This window comes from Triturus cristatus, chromosome 2_2 (assembly GCF_964204655.1).
Source record: "Triturus cristatus chromosome 2_2, aTriCri1.1, whole genome shotgun sequence".
Lineage (NCBI taxonomy): Eukaryota > Metazoa > Chordata > Amphibia > Caudata > Salamandridae > Triturus > Triturus cristatus.
In genome coordinates this window covers 1,226,476,475-1,226,496,724 of record NC_140582.1, presented here as the reverse complement: position 1 = coordinate 1,226,496,724, position 20,250 = coordinate 1,226,476,475, and the positions used below count along the sequence as shown (strand labels likewise).

The window sequence follows — 20,250 nt, the reverse complement described above, 5'->3', positions numbered from 1 at the left end:
GATATGTGAGCAATCCCCATGATGCAACAAGTTGTTGGGACATGTGCTGTGGGTGCCAATCTGATGTGGCTGCAGGAATTTAGTTACTCCTCCATGAATGCCCATGCAGATTCATGTGCAATGTGTTCCAATAGTACGTCGTTGTCGTGTTCAAGGAACCCCAGGGTGAGCTAATCCGTTAAGTGGTCCGGGCAGGTGTGCTCAGCCCACGCCGTTTCACCAATCCGCATCACAGCCCAATAGGGGAGCGCCTCGATGTGTTCACTGCACACGGGGAATTGTGCAATCTCCCATGCACAACTACCAATACATACGCAGTATGTCAGGGCATCCCATGCACGGCTGTCTTAGTTACACTCCTGTTCGTGGTCCAACAGGTCGCGCAGACACAGGATATAGTCCAATTCATCAACAGTTGTGTTGGATAGGCAGACATTCATGGGACACTCAAATGTGCATGTTCGACAGTGGAACCAGGGCTGGACACAGGTGACGTAGGCAAGGTAAATGATCCGCAGCACTGCCAGTGGCACTGCGCCGAGTAGATGCAGCATACGTGCACTGTACTGTACCACGTGACGGGGGTTGTGCATGTGCCCGGTGTGGCCTTCCCTTGCGTTGGTGCGTCTCGTGGAACCGACACTCTTCTGAACTGCGGCAGTTGTGTGGAGGATATGCCACAGCTCTGAGCAATGATTCGAATGTGTGTGCAACATTGGGGAGAGTGGCTTTCTGATTCTGTGTGTGTCAAGAGCATTCCATGCGTGGGTACCACAGGCAGGGGCTTCTGTGTGTGGGGTGTGGATGAGTCAGATAGTTCATTTGCGGAATGCGTGGTGTGGGAGTCGTATCCGTATGCCATAGCATCTCGCTCAGGGTGTTGCAGGCGTACTCTGGACCAAGGTCAGAGGTGTAGGTGTCCTCCCGCCAACTGCATTGGGAGAATGGAGCTTTCATACCTGTTGTTTGTGTGACTACTACTTGCGTTTTAGGGATGTGATGTGGGTTTGGCACTGAGATTGGGACCCGGCCTTGGGCTCATGGTGTACGGATGGCGATACACACACATGTTGGCATGAGGAGCCAGGTGGCCGAGAGGCCTTGCGCTGCTTGTGCAATCTCACTCCGTCTCTCTCCCTCACTCTCTCCCTGTCCTTCCTTTGTTGGGCGCATGGCACACCTTCTTCTCTTGGATTTGGTCTTCCAGGCTGCTTGCTACGGATTGTCCAGTGAGGAGCCGCTAGGACTCATCCTAAGGGTTGTCTCTGCTTTTTTTTCTGTATGATGTTTTGGGTTGGTGATTGCATTGCTGTTTGACTGTGTCTCCATTTTCTGGCCACGCAGGTCTGTTGAATTTCCTGCTTGTGCGACATCAGGCAAAATGTTTGTATTGGGATTTGTGGTGTTGGTGTGCAGTTTCTTTGTCTGGGTTGGGGTGGTCCGGGGGGAGGGGGTGTTGCGGGCCTGGGTGGGGTGTGGGTGGGTGTTGTGGCCCTCTTGGGTGTCCGGGCCGCATGATGGGTGGCTCCATGGCATCTGTTGCCCTTCCGGTGTGTGGCCCTGGGCTGGTCTCCCTTTTGTGGTGCTGGTTGCCGTCCAACTGAACACCAGGTCAGAGCAGGTGTAGATTTCCTGGTGCTAACGCACCTTATCTCGGGTTTTGTGTCCTTAACGCCGATCTGGCTGGTCGTTGAGAATGTTGAGGAGTGGTGTTGTGCAGCTTTTGGCACGGGAACACCTACTCTGCATCTCATTAGCGATAGTTGCGGGAATCCTCTGTGGCGATGTTTTTTGCGGCTGCTATCGCGGGTAAACTGGTGCTGTGGGCTGTTAGCACCAGCTTGTGAATGGGGAGGTAAATTTATCACGACTTTGGCTGCGACAAAGTGCCGTTAATTTGGCGATGGCTCCTTGTGAATATGCCCCCGGGTTGTTTCTCCAAGGAGTGTCAATGTTAGCCCAGTAGCAGTGAGATGCTCGCTCTGCATTCCAAGAGCTATTGCTTCGCTCTCACCCGCTGTGCTGTGGCTGCAAGAACAGAAGCCAGGAACGAAACATTATTCTGCATTTCACAAGCCCTTAGATATATGCTACCATCAGCCATTCCTGCTTTCCACAAAACAGCTTATTGCATTGTGGGCTTACAGTTTTAATGTTAACTCTGTCTGAAATACATTAAAGCAAGCATGTGCAACACCAATCATTATTTTGTCTTTTGTGTAGTGAAAGTTTGCTACAAAGGAGTCAATAGCCGGCACAGTTCAGAGTTGACTCAGAAATTATTTATTCAAGTCCAGACCATAAATAATGCATGCAGCCGTTCGCCGACATCAGAAACTGCGTCTCACCTCCAGCCGTCCCTCGTTCATTCTCCTAATGCTCTAAACAACTGTTAAGCCACGAGTGAACGCGATATGGAGGTGTCACATTGTGGAGCCGTCCCGAGCCAGCCACCGATCAAGATATGACACACCTCCCTTTTACCCCATTCTAAAAGTATATCACAAAAGTTGAGATAGTCCCATCCTCGCTGCCAATGTTATAAGGGAGTCAATAGCCGGCACAGTTCAGAGTTGACTCAAATGTTTATTCAAGCCCAGGTCATAAATAATGCAGGCAGCCGTTCGCCGACACCAGAAACTGCGTCTCACCTCCATCCGTCCTTCGCTCATTCTCTCAATGCCAAAACAACTGTCATGCCATGAGCGAACGCGATATGGAGGTGTCACAAGCTGGGGGCATCACGAGCCAGCAACCGATCATGATATAACACACCTCCCTTTTTTCCCACTCCAAAAGTATATCACAAAAGTTGAGATAATCCCATCCTCGTCGCCAGTGCTATAGAGGAGTCCATAGCCGGCACAGTTCAGAGTTGACTCAAAATTTTATTCAAGTCCAGGTCATAAATAATCCAGACAGATGCTCGCTCAAACCAGAAACTGCGTCTCACCTCCAACCGTCCTTCGCTTATTCTCTCAACGCCCCAAACAACTGTCATTCCACGAGCAAACGCGATATGGAGGTGTCACAAGCTGGAGGCGTCACGAGCTAGATCAACACAGCAATAGATCATGGTATAACAAAGTTTCATAAGGAGCTTCATGACACAACCGTGGTACAACAGGGACGGACGCCAGTGTTTCTTTCCCTAACACAAGGATTAAGTAAAGGACATGTGGCAGTATCAGGAGGAACAGCACACACGTAGAGAACAGGTACAACACAGCTGGCTAATGCACCACAGTGTGAGTGAGAGGAGTGAAATAGCCATTGTACATCCTTCTTAAAGAGACATAATCACACACAAACTATCACACATCTAGAAAGAAAAAGCCCAGTTTCCTAGGAATCCATATATATGAATGTGCTCACATAGGAGGATGAGCCTACCTCCTCCTCACCCAAGGCTGGACTGGCCCACTGGGTACCAGCCGTTTTAGTGGGATGGCGGGGTGGGGGCTGGTTTCACTGCAAGTGGGGAGCGGTTTCGTTGCTCGGGACCTGATGGCCACGTTCCTGCTTGCTGTGCTTCTAAATAAACAATGCAAAAACAAACGGTTTTAAAGTACGCTCAAAGCAAGCTTTAAAACCATTTTTTTTTACAACCCAGCCCATCCACAAACCAGGCCAGCCCACACTAGGAAGCGTCTGAATGTGCTACTGTTCACTGGCTGTGCAGTTTTCTACTTAAGGGTTCCCTAGTTTGGGCGACGTAACGTCCTTTTTGCGGATGTTGATGTGTGGGTGACAACTTAAAATTGTTTTTACGGGTGTCTCCCTGCTATAAAATTAAAAAAGTGCATGTTGACCAATGAACCCTGCTTCTCTTTTCCATTGACATGTTTTGGCGCTTGAATATTGCTCTGGTCTATAGGTCTTTCTATCTCACATCAATATAGTGAAACAGTTCCTGGGTCAAAGGCCATGCTATGCAAGTGCATTCAATATATCCTTTGGGCCTCATTTATGAAAAGTGACGCATTGCTGCGTGAAAACAGTGATGCGTCACTTTTCATTGTGCCCTCCTTGCGACATGCTGGATGCGTCATATTTCCAATATGACGCATCATGTCGCAAGGAGCTACAGATACGTCAGTATTTCTGCCGTATTTTTAGGCGCAAAAACGATGCATTGCTGGAGTGTGTCACAAAAGTGACGCAGCTTCAACACTGGGTCATTTAACAAAGCCAAGTCCCATTTCAATGTGCCTGCGTCAGTCTTATGCCTGTTGTGAGGCAGGCGTAAGATATTGACGCATTTGCGTCCTAGAAGTGGTGCAGTGAAATCGCATAGATTTCACGGTGTCACTTCTACGAGGCCTTTCTGTGTCGGAACGCCCCCCCTGCATACATTATACCTGGGGCAGGTATAATGTGGTGCATGGGTTTACAAAGTGACGCATCTACCTAGATGCGTCACTTTGTAAATATGACGCAACATGGTGCATTTTTTATGCCGCTGGTGTGTCACAAAAAGTGACGCAATGGCTCATAAATAAGCCCCTTTGTGTTTTTTATAAGATGGGGAAACAGCCCTAATAACACCCCTTCTTCAAATAGCCAGTGACCTTGAGCAAGCTTCCATCCGTCAAAGGAGGGTTACAACTAGAGCAGCAACAACTCAAGCTTCTCCCATTACAGGACATGTACAAATCGGACAGCAGCAGCGCAAGCTTCTCTTCCTCGCAGAACACGCACTCGGATCATTCCGAGGACAGCAAGCAGGAAGTACACTCTCCCATTCTCTGAGGAACAGATTCAGCCGCGCGCACTAGTGCAAGCTTTCATTGCTCACAGAACATGCACAATCAATGAATCAGAGCCTTGTAGGTAACAGACAGATCTCTGGTGCTCAGCTCACTGAGAGGAATGTGGAGGTGGCCGAGTGAGTGAATATGTAAGTTCTGACTCCATGCTCAGCATCCAGAGAGTCCTGTTGGTCCTGTTGCGGTCCTTGCTGTCACTGCGCAGCTCATGTTGTCATATCCTGTGCACATTTGTCAATGCTCCTTAGATCTCATAAGCTGTGTCCTTGCTCTACCAACAAAGAGACCTTCGCTACTCGCAGTGTGAACTGGGAGGAGGCAGAGGCGCGCGCCCAGTATGGCCATTTAAGTGTAACTTGGCAAAACGCTCAACTCTGTGCTGTTTGTTCTCTCTCCATTGACTCTTCTCTTTATATTCCCACTTCCTGTTAGACATTCTCTCTCTCTCTCTCTCTCTCCAATACCTGCTTCTGTCAAATTTATATCTTCCACCTTTTTTCTTTTCTCCCCCCACGCCCCCCTCTGTCATCTTCCCCTCTTTGCATTACATGTGTCTCTTCTTTTCAAATTCTCTCTCTCATCAGTCTCTTCTCATGTTCACATTTTCACCATTTTCCCTTACCCTGATCTCCCTCACGGTCTTCATTCACAAAAGCCTTTCTCTTGTCTGTTGAAACTTACTCTACGATGCTTACCTTCTGCCACACTGTTCATAATTTCCCCACTCTCTCCCCACCATCTCTCACCCATCCCTCTCTTACTTCCCCCTCTCTGCTACTTCAATCAACCTCTGCACAAGGATTTTCACCATCGAAGGTCAAGGTACATGTGTCTGTACCACCCTCTTTAGGTGCCAGCTTTGGTGCTTGTACTGAAATCATAGCGCCCCCTGCTGGGGACAGCCTGGGACTCTCCTGTGTCTCACACCATCCACTATTCACACAGCTACTCTCTTGAACTCTTTATCATTCCTCCTACTTCCTCTTCTTCAACATTTGTTCCTCACACTTTCCCTTCACACCTCTCCACCCCTCCTTGCTCTATCTTACATGGTGTTTTCTCTCACACTTCTCGTGCTTTTCATCTGTGCATCCATCTCTGCCCATCCTCTGTTACTCTGCTCTCTCAATCCCTCTCACTTCCCTCAAGCTCACCATACACTACTCTTCCTGACTGTCGCCTCACTATTGCATCGCAGACACTCTTTCATCACAACTTCCTTTCACATTTCCTCTTGTTTCACCTTCTTCTCACACCACAATCCTCTTTTCTGTCCCACACACTACTCTTCCCTCCCATTCTCCCTCACACACTCTCACCTTTCAGTGAAATGCTTCCTTCACAGACGCACATGCACACTCTACCTTCCCTCACAAACCACATTTACTTGTCCTTCCCACACACTGAACCTCCCTTACACTGTGCCTTCTCTTGCTCCTATTCCTGCCTTTCTCACCTCCTGTTTCCCACAAGCAGGTTCACTTTTCCACGGTCTCCCTTACACTGCCCTATACCCTTAGGGATGGCTATGTTTTATATGCTCCAATCAGCAGCAAAACGTATAATTATCATTTTTTTGTAATTACGCGGGTAACAAATCTGTATTTCACAATTCTGCAATATTGACTTGGATGCCCTGCTGTTGAGGTCCGAAGAGAAGTCCTGCGCTGCATTGTTGCCTTAGATTAATGCACTGAGGATTTCAAGATGGAACATGAGTACTTACTTGAGAAAATGGATTTGGGGCCACTTTCACATGAATTCTTTGGTTTTTCACACATTGAGATGTTGCTGTGAAATACACATCATTGTTCTTTGGTGCAGCCCAGCCACAGCCTAAGGGGCATGTTTATGAGTTTGTCGTGCAGCGCAGCGCAGCGCAGCGCAGCGCTGTGCAGCAAGTCGCCTTGCTACACTGCATGACAGGGAAAGGGCCCGAATGGTTCATTTTTAAGAGAATATGGTGCATTTGTGCCTTTTCCCCTGTGCTGGCGCTATTTTGTTTGCCTAGTGCCAATGCAGGCCCCCTTGCACCATGGTAACAGGGTGTGTGCATTGTAAGGTGCATTGTTTTTGTGCAGGAAGGGGCCCCTTCCTGCACATACTCCCCTGAGGCATTTTCCTTTTTCTATGTCTGCTGCACAATGCAGCACACATAGAAAGAGGAAGAAACGAGGAGAAATAAACATATACCTCCTCATTACGCCTCACCTGGGGAGGCGAAGGTTTTTTGCGCATTCACAGGTTTAGAAATCACTGTAAATCCGGGAATGTTTTGAAAATCCATGGGAGTTGCGTGGTAACACCCATTGCAGCATCTATGGAACGCCTCCCTGGCGCAGAGTAAGGTATGCCAGTGATTTGCGCAGCGACGCTTTACCCCAAATTTATGAAGCCACTCAGGGCCGCGCAAGATGGCCTGGCGTGGCTTCATAAATCTCATTTTTGAGTTGCGTCGCTCTTGCACTATGTTGCGTGGTGCAAGAGCATCGCAACGGGGCTCGTAAATATGGCCCCTAAGTGACTATGCTGTAGACAGACCTGCATCTGGGAATCTCGGATTATGTTACTGGCCATCTCCAGAAATTGCAAAATGCAGAAACCAAAGTGGGTCTGAATTTACTCACCATCTCCTCAGCATCCTCTTCTCTTACACATTTCCAGTGGCTTCCTGTTAAGAAGCGGTCTGTATTTAAAGCCATCAGCATGGTCCACAGAGCCATCAAAAATATCCCCCCCTCCTTACCTGTGAAAGAGGTTTCAAGCTTACTCGCCATCCCAGAATATTCACACTTCTGCATCTTGTCTAGTTTGCATTCTCCTTATAAATAGGAGCCGCACAGGAGCAAAGCATTGGAATATTTTACCTGCTTCTTTGAGTACCGTGCTCTGTGCAACCACATTTATGAAGAAACCTATTAGTTATAAGACCTGCAGCTGCATCTGCTTCAGCATCAGGATGCCCTTGTGTGCATCTGTCTGTTATGTTATAAAAAAATGATGTATAATTTCACATTTGTAATAGATTTGATCATGCAGGCATCAGACACTGTGAAGTCACAGCCTCTGGTGCAGCGTTTGTTCAAACTGTTGAGGGCGGCCACTGGTCAGAAGGCAGGAGTGGGGACGGTCTCTCCGTTTTAACACCTTATATCCATTGACCCAGGCCATGTTAGCCCCAGAGCCAACACCTACCTGCAGTAATCCTGCCAGGATAAGGGGCTGTAAATCTTGCTTTATTACAATATCGCCCTTGTGTTGATCTTGAGTTGCGTTCGATAATGGGCACCTTCCTGCACAAAAACAATTCATGGAGGCTGCAGAATGCACATGGAAGAAATGTAAACATTTCTCCTTGTTATGTTGTTTCCTCAATGGCCCATCGTAGTTTTCCCCGTGTTAGCCTTCCTTTCTTTTTGCACACGTTGCTATATAAACACACGCTGGCTTTTGTGGCACATTGCACTTTCACACGGGACCTGCATATGCTTTCTTGTTCTGTTCTTTTCCTGGGATTTAGTCTGAGCACCACTGACCAGGTCAAGCAACGATGTCCCTTGTTAGTCTCTCTGGCCGGGCACTGGCACCGAGACACAACGCAAGAATGCCGCTGCCGTTGATGTGCACACGTCTTGTCATATAGCTGAGCACAGGAGCCAAAAACACATGCATGGAAGGAGAGTTCTGAGACAAGAGCACTGCGTCTGCAGAGATGTAGACGTCCATCTGTATATAAGGTATGGGGTCTGCCAGTCATCCCAGGGATTATATATATTTATATTTATTCACTTAGCTTCATTAGCAGGCTATGGCTATGACAGTAGCAGGGGAGGGGGTTAGGCTACTCTGTCAAATATAATGACAGGGCTTTTCATTGTATACAGGTACTTAACCAGGCTAACAGTATTTTTAGTTTGCATTTGTTTTCTAATTGTGGCACGAATACTGCATTTGAGAGCACAATAGTTTAAATAAATATTCTAAACTTCCTTTGTGTCTCCTGGTTATCTTGTTATGCACAAGTATGAGTGAGAGAGCGAAAGGGTGTCAGGTTACCACGATTTCTGAGAAGGTCGAAAGTGTTGTGTTCTAGGGTGCCAACTCATTTTTTTCTCTGGTAAGGCTAAGAGGGTAAGTGAGGCACTATAGCTAGCCGGACTCCGTATTCGGACTCATAGTTACTGAGTGGGTAATGGTGACTCAGTCCCTACATACTGATGTTCTTTGGTCCCAAGCATAGTTCTGTTCCTGAGCAGAATCCCTGCAACCATTACACCTGCTCTGGGGAGACGTACGTTTTTGGTGCTGCCCCAAGTTTACGTGATTTTGTAAATCTGGGGCAGTGTCAAAATCCATGGGTGTTGCATGGGAACACCCACTGCAACGCCCATGGAACGCCTCCTTGATGCAGAGTAAGGCACGGCAGTGCCTTAAATAATAATAAAAAGAATAATCTGGCATTTGTAAAGTGCGCAGCTACCTACCAACGGAGGTGTCCCGGCGCTGTACTTATACCGCAGAGGAACCCATCCTGGCTGTCCCTGTGAAGTGTCCACTCCTGGGCACCCCCAAGGTGCAGCCAGGCATCCCCTGCGCTGTTGGGGCCGTTGTGGAGATTAAGCAAGCTATTACCCAGAGTTGCACCAATGATTAGAGTAGGCACCGAGGCGAGAAATATCAGGTCCGAGGAAATTAAGCCCAAGACCCGCCAAAGCGGGAATTGAACCCTGGTCTCGGGCCAGACCTCTGCATCAGGGTCTGCCGCTCTAACCATTGAGCCACACTTCTCCACCTTGCTCTGCCTTGCCTTACTCCATATATATGAGGCCATGTAAAGCCACGCAGGGCGACTTTGGATCACCTCATGGATATGATTGAGAGGCCGGAGCCGCTGGCATGTCACAAATAATCCCCATGAAGTCTATTGTTGCTAAAGCCTTGTTTCTCGCTTTACCCCCAGTGGTAAATGTATGTTTCCTGTCTATGGAAAACTCTTTCAGATGGCTGGTGTACTCTGGTCTCTAGGGAGGCTGCACACATGCTCTCAGGCATCCATTGTGAGATGTTGGCACCACCGTGGGCATATACCCATCCCCACATCTCTAAACTGTAAGGCCAACACTCAAAAGCTCAAGCCTCCTCACAGAGCATGTGTGTGAAACCTGCCACCTGGGCCACCGCCCCCTCAGGAGCACTGATCCCCTCAGAGAACACACCTGAGACCCCAAAGGGCCGCCGTAGGCCAAGGGTCAGCTTCTTCATGTTGGTCTCCTTCAGGTCCATGCGCCCCACGCGCACAATCTGGCAAACCAGGTAGAGCTTCTCCCGGTTCAGGTCTTTGCTTCCCAGATCCTGCAAGGACATGGAGTGAAAGAACAAGGGGATAACCATAAATGGAGGAGAGGAGAGGGGAGGAGGGAGGGGCAGGGGCGGGGGAGGGGGAAGGGAGGGGAGGAGAGGAGAGTTGGAGGGGTAGGGTAGGAGAGGGAAGGGAGGAGAGGAGAGGGCAGGTTTGTGAGGGCAGGAAAGGAGAGGAGAAGAGAGAGGAGGGGCCGGGGAGGTGGATGGGAGGGGAGGGAGGAGGAGGGGAGGGGAGAGCAGAGGGAGAGGAGGGTAGAGGGAGAGGGAGAGGTAGAGGAGAAGGGAGAAGGAGACAGAAGGGAAGGGAAACAGGGGAAAAGAAGCCTAGAGGAGTGGGGAGCTGTGGACAGCTGTTGGAATGGAGGAAGAAAGAGAATTAGTCAGCAGGAGAGGGAATGAATGAATGGATAACTGGGGATCCAATAGCAAGAAGAAAGAAGGGAGAAGCAAAAACCAGAGGGAATAAGGTGAGGATACGGGGGAGAACAGGGGAGGGGGGAGTGGCAGAGGGACACAAGAGGAGATGAAGATATTGCGTTGAAAAGGAACCAGCAGGTGGTGGTGAGGTGAGAAAGGCGTGCATAGGTGAAGATTTGAGTCGACCATGTAAACACAGTGGAGAGAAGGGGAAGAGAAACCACCAGAGACTCAGTATATGGAATAAACCGAAGAGAAGTTATATTTCGATTGTCCTATATGGTCCTGCAACAGTCTATATGTGATACCATGCCTAGGTTTGCAAGGATATTAAAACAGCCAGTGAAAACTGTCCCTCTCCATAGGGCACACTGTGACCTGTGGGTCTTGACATGTCCAGGGTTTGCTTCCAGTGAAAGCAGACAGATTAAGGGTACCCGAGACTCTGGTCCTCCTGGGGTGTCCTCTCCCCTAACACTGTCCTAACACTGTCCCAAGTCTGCTCAGGAGCATGGAAAGCTGATGGAACAGGTAGGAAGCAAAGACACATATGTAAGAAGCAATAAATACCTGTGTTCCTTGTTCCAAAAATCTAATGTTGGTGAAGTGAAGACCCTGATTGTGAGATACTTGCTCTGGTGCTTACAGGCAGTGGCGGCTCCTCCACTAAGGAGGAGGAGCATCGCCCCATGCTTACAGGCAGTGGCGGCTCCGCAGCTAAGGAGGAGGCTCATCACCCCATGCTTACAGGCAGTGGCGGCTCCGCCGCTAAGGAGGTGGAGCATCGCCCCATGCTTACAGGCAGTGGTGGCTCTGCCGCTAAGGAGGAGGAGCCTTGCCCCATGCTTACAGGCAGTGGCGGCTCCGCCGCTAAGGAGGAGGAGCATCGCCCCATGCTTACAGGCAGTGGCGGCTCCGCCGCTAAGGAGGAGGAGCATCGCCCCACTGCTTTTTTGCAGTGAAGGACAGAGAAAATAAAATGATAATAACTTGCGTAATTATCATTTTTTTCTCCTACTTCTGCCCACAGCTTTGCGTGAGGGGGCGGGGGCAGGGGAGGAGTGGTAGCACTCTCTTAAAGTGTGCAATGACTGCTGGGACGGCCCTCCATTCAGGCTGCATTACAGCCTACGTGGAGAACATGCCCAGGCCTCCAGTCAGTGCCAGAGTACCGAAACACGGCGCTCAGAACAATTACAACGCTGTTAAGGCAGCGTTGTGATTGGCCGACTGGGAGCCTGGGTGTGCTTCCTGTGACCAAGCGAGGGAGGTCAACGGATGACAGACGGGCGAGGAAGCAGCAAAAGGTACGTTTTTAATTTTTAATTTAATTTTTTCATAGCCACTTCCCCTGTGTCCCCCCTGCATCTTCACCCCTACCTCCCGCGTCCTCCTCCCCTCCCGACCCTCTACCTCCAATCGGTGCGGGCTGCACCTGCTTACGTGAGGTACAGAGCCGCTGTCCTCCCATGAGATCCTTGCTCTGGTGCGTACATGAGGTACAGAGCTGCAGTCTGCCCAGGAGATCCTTGCTCCGGTGCGTACATGAGGTACAGTGCCACAGTCTACCAATGAGATCCTTGATACGGTGCGTACATGAGGTATGTATGTATGTATGTATGTATGTATGTATGTATTAAATTCTTATTGAGCGCAACTGTCACCCCAAGGGTATCCTGGCGCTGGACCATAGGTGAGTCATCAGATCGAATACACTACATTACTTAGGAAAGAGATAGGTCTTCAACTCTTTTTTAAAGGAGGGGAATTCTTGCTTACTCCTTAGCAACAGAGGAAGAGTGTTCCACAGCTTAGCTGCTGTAAAACCAAAGGCACGACCACCCATCCTCACTCTAACAAATTTAGGGACTATGGTCAAAAAAGCCGAGGAGGATCTTAAGGGTCTAGCAGCCTGGTACCACGCGAAAAGATGTTGAAGAGGCAGCGGTCCCAACCCATGCAGCGCTCTGAACACAATACAGGCAGCCTTAAAGAGAATACGCTGCTGAACCGGTAGCCAATGGAGGTCAGACAAAGCTTCTGAAGAAGATGCAGAGCGAGGTCGGTCTAAAGCCAATTTGGCCGCCATGTTTTGAACCCTCTGCAGCCTACCTACTAAAGACTTAGGTGCCCCCAGAAGTAGTGCGTTGCAGTAGTCTAACCTACTGAGTATAGTACTGCGCACCACCTCTATTCGAGCCTGTGGGGGGAGCAACGGCAAGATTTTACGTAGGGCTCGAAGCAGGCCCATGCACGTCGCTATAGTCTTATTCACCGCGGCATCTAGTTGCAACCCAGGCTCAAACATAATCCCCAGGTTACGGGCCGACTCCGCCGCTGTCACCGTACCTAAGATAGAGGCTGGCCAGAAACCTTCTGGTAACGTGCAGGAGGGCTGATCCAATGAGCAATGAAGCACTTCAGTCTTTGCCCCATTGAATTGGAGTGAATTGAGTCGAAGCCATTCTGCTGTTTCCGACATACACTGATGGAAAGTGTTCCTCGAAACCGCCTCCTTACCCTCAAAAGAAAAAATCAGTTGTGTATCATCGGCATAATTGATAACCGAGATGCCGAAGGATTTTATCAAGCGATTACAGTGATTACAGTGCTGCTGTCTACACATGAGATCCTCACTTTGGTGCTTACATGAGGTACAGAGCTGCAGTCTGCCCAGGAGACCCTTGCTCCGGTGCGTACATGAGGTACAGAGCTACAGTCTGCCCAGGAGATCCTTGCTCCGGTGCGTACATGAGGTACAGCGCTGCTGTCTACACATGAGATCCTTGCTCCGGTGCGTACATGAGGTACAGAGCTGCAGTCTGCCCAGGAGACCCTTGCTCTGGTGCGTACATGAGGTACAGCGCTGCTGTCTACACATGAGATCCTCACTTTGGTGCTTACATGAGGTACAGTGCTTCTGTCTCCCCATGAGATCTGTGCCCCTGTGCTTACATGAGGTACAGTGCCACAGTCTACCAATGAGATCCTTGCTACGGTGCGTACATGAGGTACAGTGCTGCTCTCTACCCATGAGACCCTTGCTCTTGTGCATACACAAGGAACAATGTGGCTGTCTACACATTTGATCCTTCCCCTGGTGAGTACATGAGGTACAGTGCTGCTGTCCACCCATGAGACCCTTGCTCTGGTGCGTACATGCGGTACAATGCTGCTGTCTACCCATGAGACCCTTCCTCTGGTGCGTACATGCGGTACAATGCTGCTGTCTACCCATGAGACCCTTGCTCTGGTGCTTACATGAGGTATAGTGCTGCTGTCTGTTCATGTGATCCTTCGCTGGTGTGTACATGAGGTACACCGTCCCTCAATTCCAGAGAGGTGCAAAGCTGCTGCTTCGGAGTGTAGCCAGACCCAATTTGAGCGAGCTCGGGCTAGTAACTCTGGTGAAACCACTGGGGTTAGGAAGACATGCGGTGAAAGGTGAGTGTCAGAGTTTGAACGTGAATGAAGACTAGAGGCCTGGGGGTGAGCGGTGTGGGGGTGGGGGGGCAGTTGTTTCTCACCGTGAAGACGACCTTGAGGTTGTTCCAGAGCTGCAGGTCTTTGGGTCCCCCGGTGCTGGACCAGCGGATGAGGTAGTTCTCACTGGAAGAGAAAAGACACGTTCACGAGGGCACAAATGAAGCAACAGCAGCAGGGCAACTGTGCAAGGAAACAGTGCACGTGGGGAATAACAGAAACAAATGACGTACACTCAACTCCACTGCCGTTACAAATTAAAGCGCAAAAAAGAATGGGGTATATTCTCAAGAACGTGTGATAACCATCACAAAAGTTACTTAACGCAACCCTCAACATCGCAGTCCATCGCGGGAAATTTACGCCGTGTTAACCAGGTATTCACAACACGGCGGTACCATGCGATATTCCCCAGATAACGCGTCAACTGACCGTGACTAAATCAACGCCACGCCGCAAAAATGCGAAACGAGAACGCAGAAAAAGCTGCAATGAGGCCAATCGCGATACAAAAATCAGCGAAAACCAGCTACAGGCCTGCAATTCACACGCGTCAGGCGGGAACAATCACCATAAAAGTTAAAAAAAAAAAAATGACAAACAAATGCCAAACAACAGCCAAGCACAATAGATGTTGCCTGAGAAAGTACGGAGTTGAACCAGAACCCCACAAGCCCCCCGGAGGACCTGCCGGTGACCTCGGGGTCAGGGAAGGGCAAGGAGAAGAAGAGCAGGAAGAAGCGCTTCAGTCCACAGGATCCTGATAACGGAGGTGGTCGAACACCATCAACCACTGTTCGTCACCTTCACTGTGTCATTGGCAACAAAAAATGGACTATGACAGTCCATCGTGGACAAGGTGAATGCAGTCAGAGTGCTGAAGAGGACAATGGGAGAGGTCAAGAGATGCTGGAATGACGTCAAGCGCAAAACAAAGCTGAAACTCACCAACAACCGGAAGGCAGCAATGCAGACTGGAGGTGGGAGTCCTGCGCCACAGGAGGAGCTGGACGACATGGAGGAAATGGTGTCCACAGTCATCAGTGGGGAGACGGTGGCAGGAGTCGGGGGACCGGACACTGCTCAACAGGACTGGACACAACAGCACCAGGGTGAGTAACGACCAGGGACTCGGGGGAAGGGGGAGATGGGCACAATGGCACACATGCACAATTGTGCTGAGCACATCTGCAGACAAACCATGCCCCAGACCCCAACTCCCACCAAGAGAACAATGTACCCAAGTATGCTACATGTCAGCACTGTACAATCACAGAAGTCAAAGGCACACCGCATGAAAGGGATGAGGGGCAGCTAAACAGAGCAGCAGGGGCCACCCCCCCAATGCAGCACACACACACATCACATGCAGAGCACATCAACACTGATAACAAGAACAGAACACAGGACACAACTGGTGCTCACTGGGTGTAGACACTGGTCAATCACAAGTGACATTGCAGGGAAATGTGAGTAGACAATGCACACGTTCAAACACAGATCTGTGATGTTGTCGAAATGTCCACCGTCCCACAGCAAATGGGCATCACTTACAAAACAGCCACGATGTACACAGTCATGCAGTCTGTATGTGAACATGTACAAGCCGACAACACACATGAGAAAACATTGTCAAACTGCATCTCCCCTTCACATTGCAGAGGGACAGTCAACACCTCCTGCAGAGCAGCCTGAACCTCTCTTCTCTGATGACGAAGAGGACCACCACAGCTTCAACTCCAACGCCCTCCAAGAGTTCATTGACAGTCTCCGCAGCCCACCTCCAGGAGCAGGGCAGCCCAGCTGCAATGGGGACACCCCACCCCCTGCACAGACCACACAGCAGGCAGCACCCACCACCATGGCTGCCTCCCAGGACCCCCACAAAGAACACATGGCCTTCCAACGCCGTGTGTTGGGATGCCAGGAGTGTGAGAAGGTGGCCTGATATATGCTGTCCACTAGTTCTAGTGGGAACCTTGTATCAGTCCAAACAACCCCTTATGGTGAATTGGTTGAAGACAACCTTGTATGAAAGCTATCCTAGTGGTAGCTATGGAGAGCAGCCTTCAGGCTAAGTCTTGAAGGAATGTAAAGCAGCTTGTTTTACCAGTCTATAATCTCTTGAATGATCAAATGAAAGGACAACCACACTAGGTGTATATTCAAAATATATGTATTTAAGATAGAACACACCCCTCTAGTCTCTTTATGAGACTGGAGTTCGAAGTACTTAATTTACAAGTTAGCAATCAACAGTAATAGCACAAATACACGTTTGGGCCCGAGAGGCGTACCAAACCATATACCAATAAAGTGGTATAAGAACCATGACTGAACTAGACACAAGGCCTAGAGCCTGTAGAGTCGCTGGGACCCCAAGGTAGTGACACAGGGGACCCACGGGGACCATGTGCAGTGTGTAAACACAACCGCGGGTTCCCGTTAGCTTCTATGGGCAATGTCGCGGTTGGAAATGTAAAGATTAGGGACACTTAGAATCGAGTCAGGACCAAACCCTTTTGGACTTAAGAAGTTCTAGGGCTAGCATCCACGGGAGCACCGGAGTACTCGTGTTACCTCACTCAGGGAAGCCGGATGCATAGGTGTCTTTTGGTGTCGGATCACGTCGTCGATTACAATGGAAGCTGGCGAAGAACTGCTGCTGCCGTGAAGAGGAGAAGTGTCCGAAGAGATCCAAGCCTGGATCTAGGATGGAAGGAACCTGAAAGCAGAGGGGACAGAGTCTGGGTCACTTGCCAGTGACCGAGGGCAGGATGGACCAATGCCCACAGATGTCGGGTGCTTCAGGTGAGTTGACAGGTGTCTTGACTTTTTAGCCACGAGGTCCAGGAGGCGCCGACGAAGTCCACGAGCCGGATTCGAGCTGCCCCACGAAGTCTGTCGAGTGCTACCATGTCGGCGACCAGATTGGACCCAACAAGCCTTGGCAATGGCAAGTCTCGTGGAAAGAGAAGAAGGACGTCGGTGCAGACCAGCAAGGTCTGAGGGACTCACCAAGCAAGGATAAGTCAGGGCACGTGTGGCGCAACCAGGGAAGCCCAAGCAGAAGAGGAGATGCCTTCGTGGGGACCCACTAGCCAACGAGCTAGCAATCGCGAAGGAGCCTCAAGCGGTCGCACTGGAACCCGGCCCACGGGTCACTCGTGGAGTGGAGGCCAGAGATCTTCAGTGCAGTCAGTGCTCAAGGCTGGGGCTACTCGGAGCCCAAAGCACAGATTCAAGGATGAACAGGAAGTTGAGGTACCAGCACTAGTACGCGGTGCCCAGGGTCACGGTTCCTTGTCACCCACGATAGCCACGGGCCTCAGCTTTGCTGTGGACTCAGGGTAGCCTCGGGGAAGTCAGGAAATCAACCTCTGGTGATGCAGAGACTTCGGCGTCCAACGGGAGCTTCGGAATTGCAGACCGGACAGTTACTTCTTTGGTGCCTGCCAAGCAGGGGAGTCACTCCTTGACCCCAAGGGAGATTTCTTCCATCTTCTAGTAGAAATAGAAAGTCGAAGGTCCAGGATATACATTGCAGAGTTTCGTCCAGGGTAATCTAAAGTCGCAAGGACTAGGTTCCCATACTTATACAAAGTTTGGAGGTTGGACATACTCTAGGGACCCACCTATGGGAGGGTTTGGAAAGAGGGGTGGTTACACCCATTTCCCTGGTCCAGTTTCATGCCAAAGCAGGGGCAGGTAGCCCCTGCAACCTGTTTGAACTGGACTATGCACAGGGACACCAAGTGTGCCCCCATTGCAGGACTTCAAAGCACCAGAGAGTGCTCCGCCCAGCCCAAATACACATATGCCTGTCTGGGGAGGTGGTTACTCCACCCTGTGACAGGAAACCTATTGTCCAGGCCTCCCCTGCCAGAGTTTCAGTCAGCAGCAGGAGGCCAGACCCGTGTCTGTGGCATATGCATCCATTTTGTGATGCCAGGGCTGTAGAAAGTCCTACCGGGTTAGACCAGTGTGAACATGTCTCTCCCTCTAGAAGGGTGGAATGCTACCCCCTCCACCAGAACTGGCAAGGGTAGTATTCCAAAGCATTTGACACCAAACACGACATGTTTCCGTGCAGCCATCCCAAAGTTAGCATTTACCGCGAGGTTATAATGCCCTTAAGAGCATATGGTCAGGCTGCACCACAAACAGCATCAGAGGAGATACTCCGAATGCTGCAGAGGGGCTCTGCTCATGCGGGAGCACCCTCTCACATAAAAACCAAGCACTCTGCCTTCAGGATTGTTAAGGCCTGCCATAGGAGCAACTTATAAGTTTTATATGTGTGTGCGTGGTAGTGATATAGGTAGCCTATACCACTGTAAGGGGTGCAAGCACACCCTTACCCAGGGTGCAGTAGCAGACCAGTGGTGTCATTTTGGAGTGCTTCCCAGGGGTGGCATAATACATGCTTCAGCCACTGGTAGGCCTCTGAGGTACCTATGCCCTAGGTACATAGTATATCATATACTAGGGGCTTATAAGGCACTCCAGAATCCAATCAAAATAGTACCTAATGTACATGGAAACCATTTTAGAGAGAAAGCAGCTAGGCTGGGGACCTGATTAGCAGGGCCATAGACAGACTAAGGTCGAAAAACAGTGAAACACCAGCAAAAAGTGGGGGTACCCATGTGAAGCAGATCCTACTCTCCTACAAGGAGCAGCTGGCTGAACAGGTGCGGGTGGCCTTCAACTGCATGCCAGACAAACTAGATGCCATACATGGGTGTCTAAGTCCCATCAGGTACCACTCACAGTCCCTAACGGACACCCACAGTCCACTCCATGCACTCCAACGAACCATGGATGACATTGCTAGAGTCCTGACTCTGAGACAAGAATGACTATCTAGTCAGAGTGGCTCCAGCGAGCTCGCCCGGGAGTTGGGACTCATGCGGAGGCTCATGGAGAACATGGAGCGGGCCAATGCGGAAAGAGGAGCTGCCATGGCTGCACACCAGCGAGAGGTAGCTGGGTTCCACAATGACCTCAAAGCCATCCTCATGGCATTGCTGCCACAAGGCCTGGCGCTGATGCATGCTTCTGCTACCACTACAGCCACATCTCCGCCCCTGAAGTGTCAGTGCCACACAGTGCGGCAGACATTCCACCTCCGGCCCCTGAGGTGTCACTGCCACATAGTGCTGGAGAAAGGCCAGCACCACCCACATGTAAGGCACATGACACAGCAGAGGGCCAAGATGCGGATGAAACCGCCTTGCTGGTACGGAGAATACTGTAGCATTCATCTCTGCCACATGGCCGGTTTTAGCTTGATTCTGCCCTCTGCATCATCACCTTCCACTGTCCCTCGATACACTCTGTGACACTCACCTTGGACCTCGCAATGGACTGCCATTTTCTGTATGATCACCAATGACACAGCTATCAGACTGCGGACTGAACTCTTCCCCTCCATTTGGACTTCTCATTCCCTGAAGGACTCTGGCTGGCCCTCCACGGGCCTACATTTGAAAGTGGGGTTTGCATGGCCCTGTACTGCTCCAGATGCAACACTCCACTGAATGTGCATTAAACATTCTGAACCACGCAGATGTGTTGTGTCTATGGTCTTTCAAGTGTGGTGGTATGGATGAATGTAGGGTCAGTAAATTCCTCTTACGTCCATGTGGCTCATGTTGTTGGACTTGGGTCACAGGTTGACACATTGCCGAATGTTGTCTGGGTGGCGTCGACGCAACTACAGCGATACACGCATTTGTTACTTCTTTGTCCAGCACATACAGAACAATGCCCAGAGCCCCAGGGTCATTGTTCAAACCCTTACGCTGGACTGGCATACGCCAGGCCAGCCCAGCCCACTCCGCCTACGCTCACAGGGGACGACGACAATGCTACATGTCCCAGGTCTTCCCTGTAGGGATCCGCTGGTCACAGGTCTAGTTGTCAGCATGCCACAGCCACTCCCTCACGGCTGGCGTACACCCACACCACACCCATCTAGCACACGCGTCACAGCACATGTGACCCTGCCAATAAAAAGGGCCGAGCGCACGTGCTTGATGCCATTTCCAACCTCTCTCGGGTTGAATCCGTGTAGTGTGCATGTAGGCATGGGGGCCCAGGGGCCTGCAACATCACATTCCGCAGGCCCGGAGGTGACATGATGGCGTCCGCACCACTTGACCCAATCATAGAGGGTCCATGACTTGAGGGGCACAAACTTGGTGGCACCGGATAC

The 20,250-nt window shown here is 50.4% G+C and overlaps 1 protein-coding gene across 1 annotated transcript in view; it reads right to left on the bottom strand.

The window, feature by feature from the left end:
* LOC146863455 (dedicator of cytokinesis protein 2-like) overlaps nucleotides 1–20,250 on the bottom strand; it is a 2,657,619-nt gene that overhangs the window by 2,267,015 nt on the left and 370,354 nt on the right. The window contains exons 9-10 of the mRNA XM_085642885.1: nucleotides 14,075–14,156; nucleotides 9,986–10,121 (exon numbers count right to left, since the gene is read on the bottom strand). Of these exons, the coding sequence (XP_085499011.1) occupies nucleotides 9,986–10,121; nucleotides 14,075–14,156 (218 nt within the window). The remainder of the gene's footprint in view (nucleotides 1–9,985; nucleotides 10,122–14,074; nucleotides 14,157–20,250) is intronic.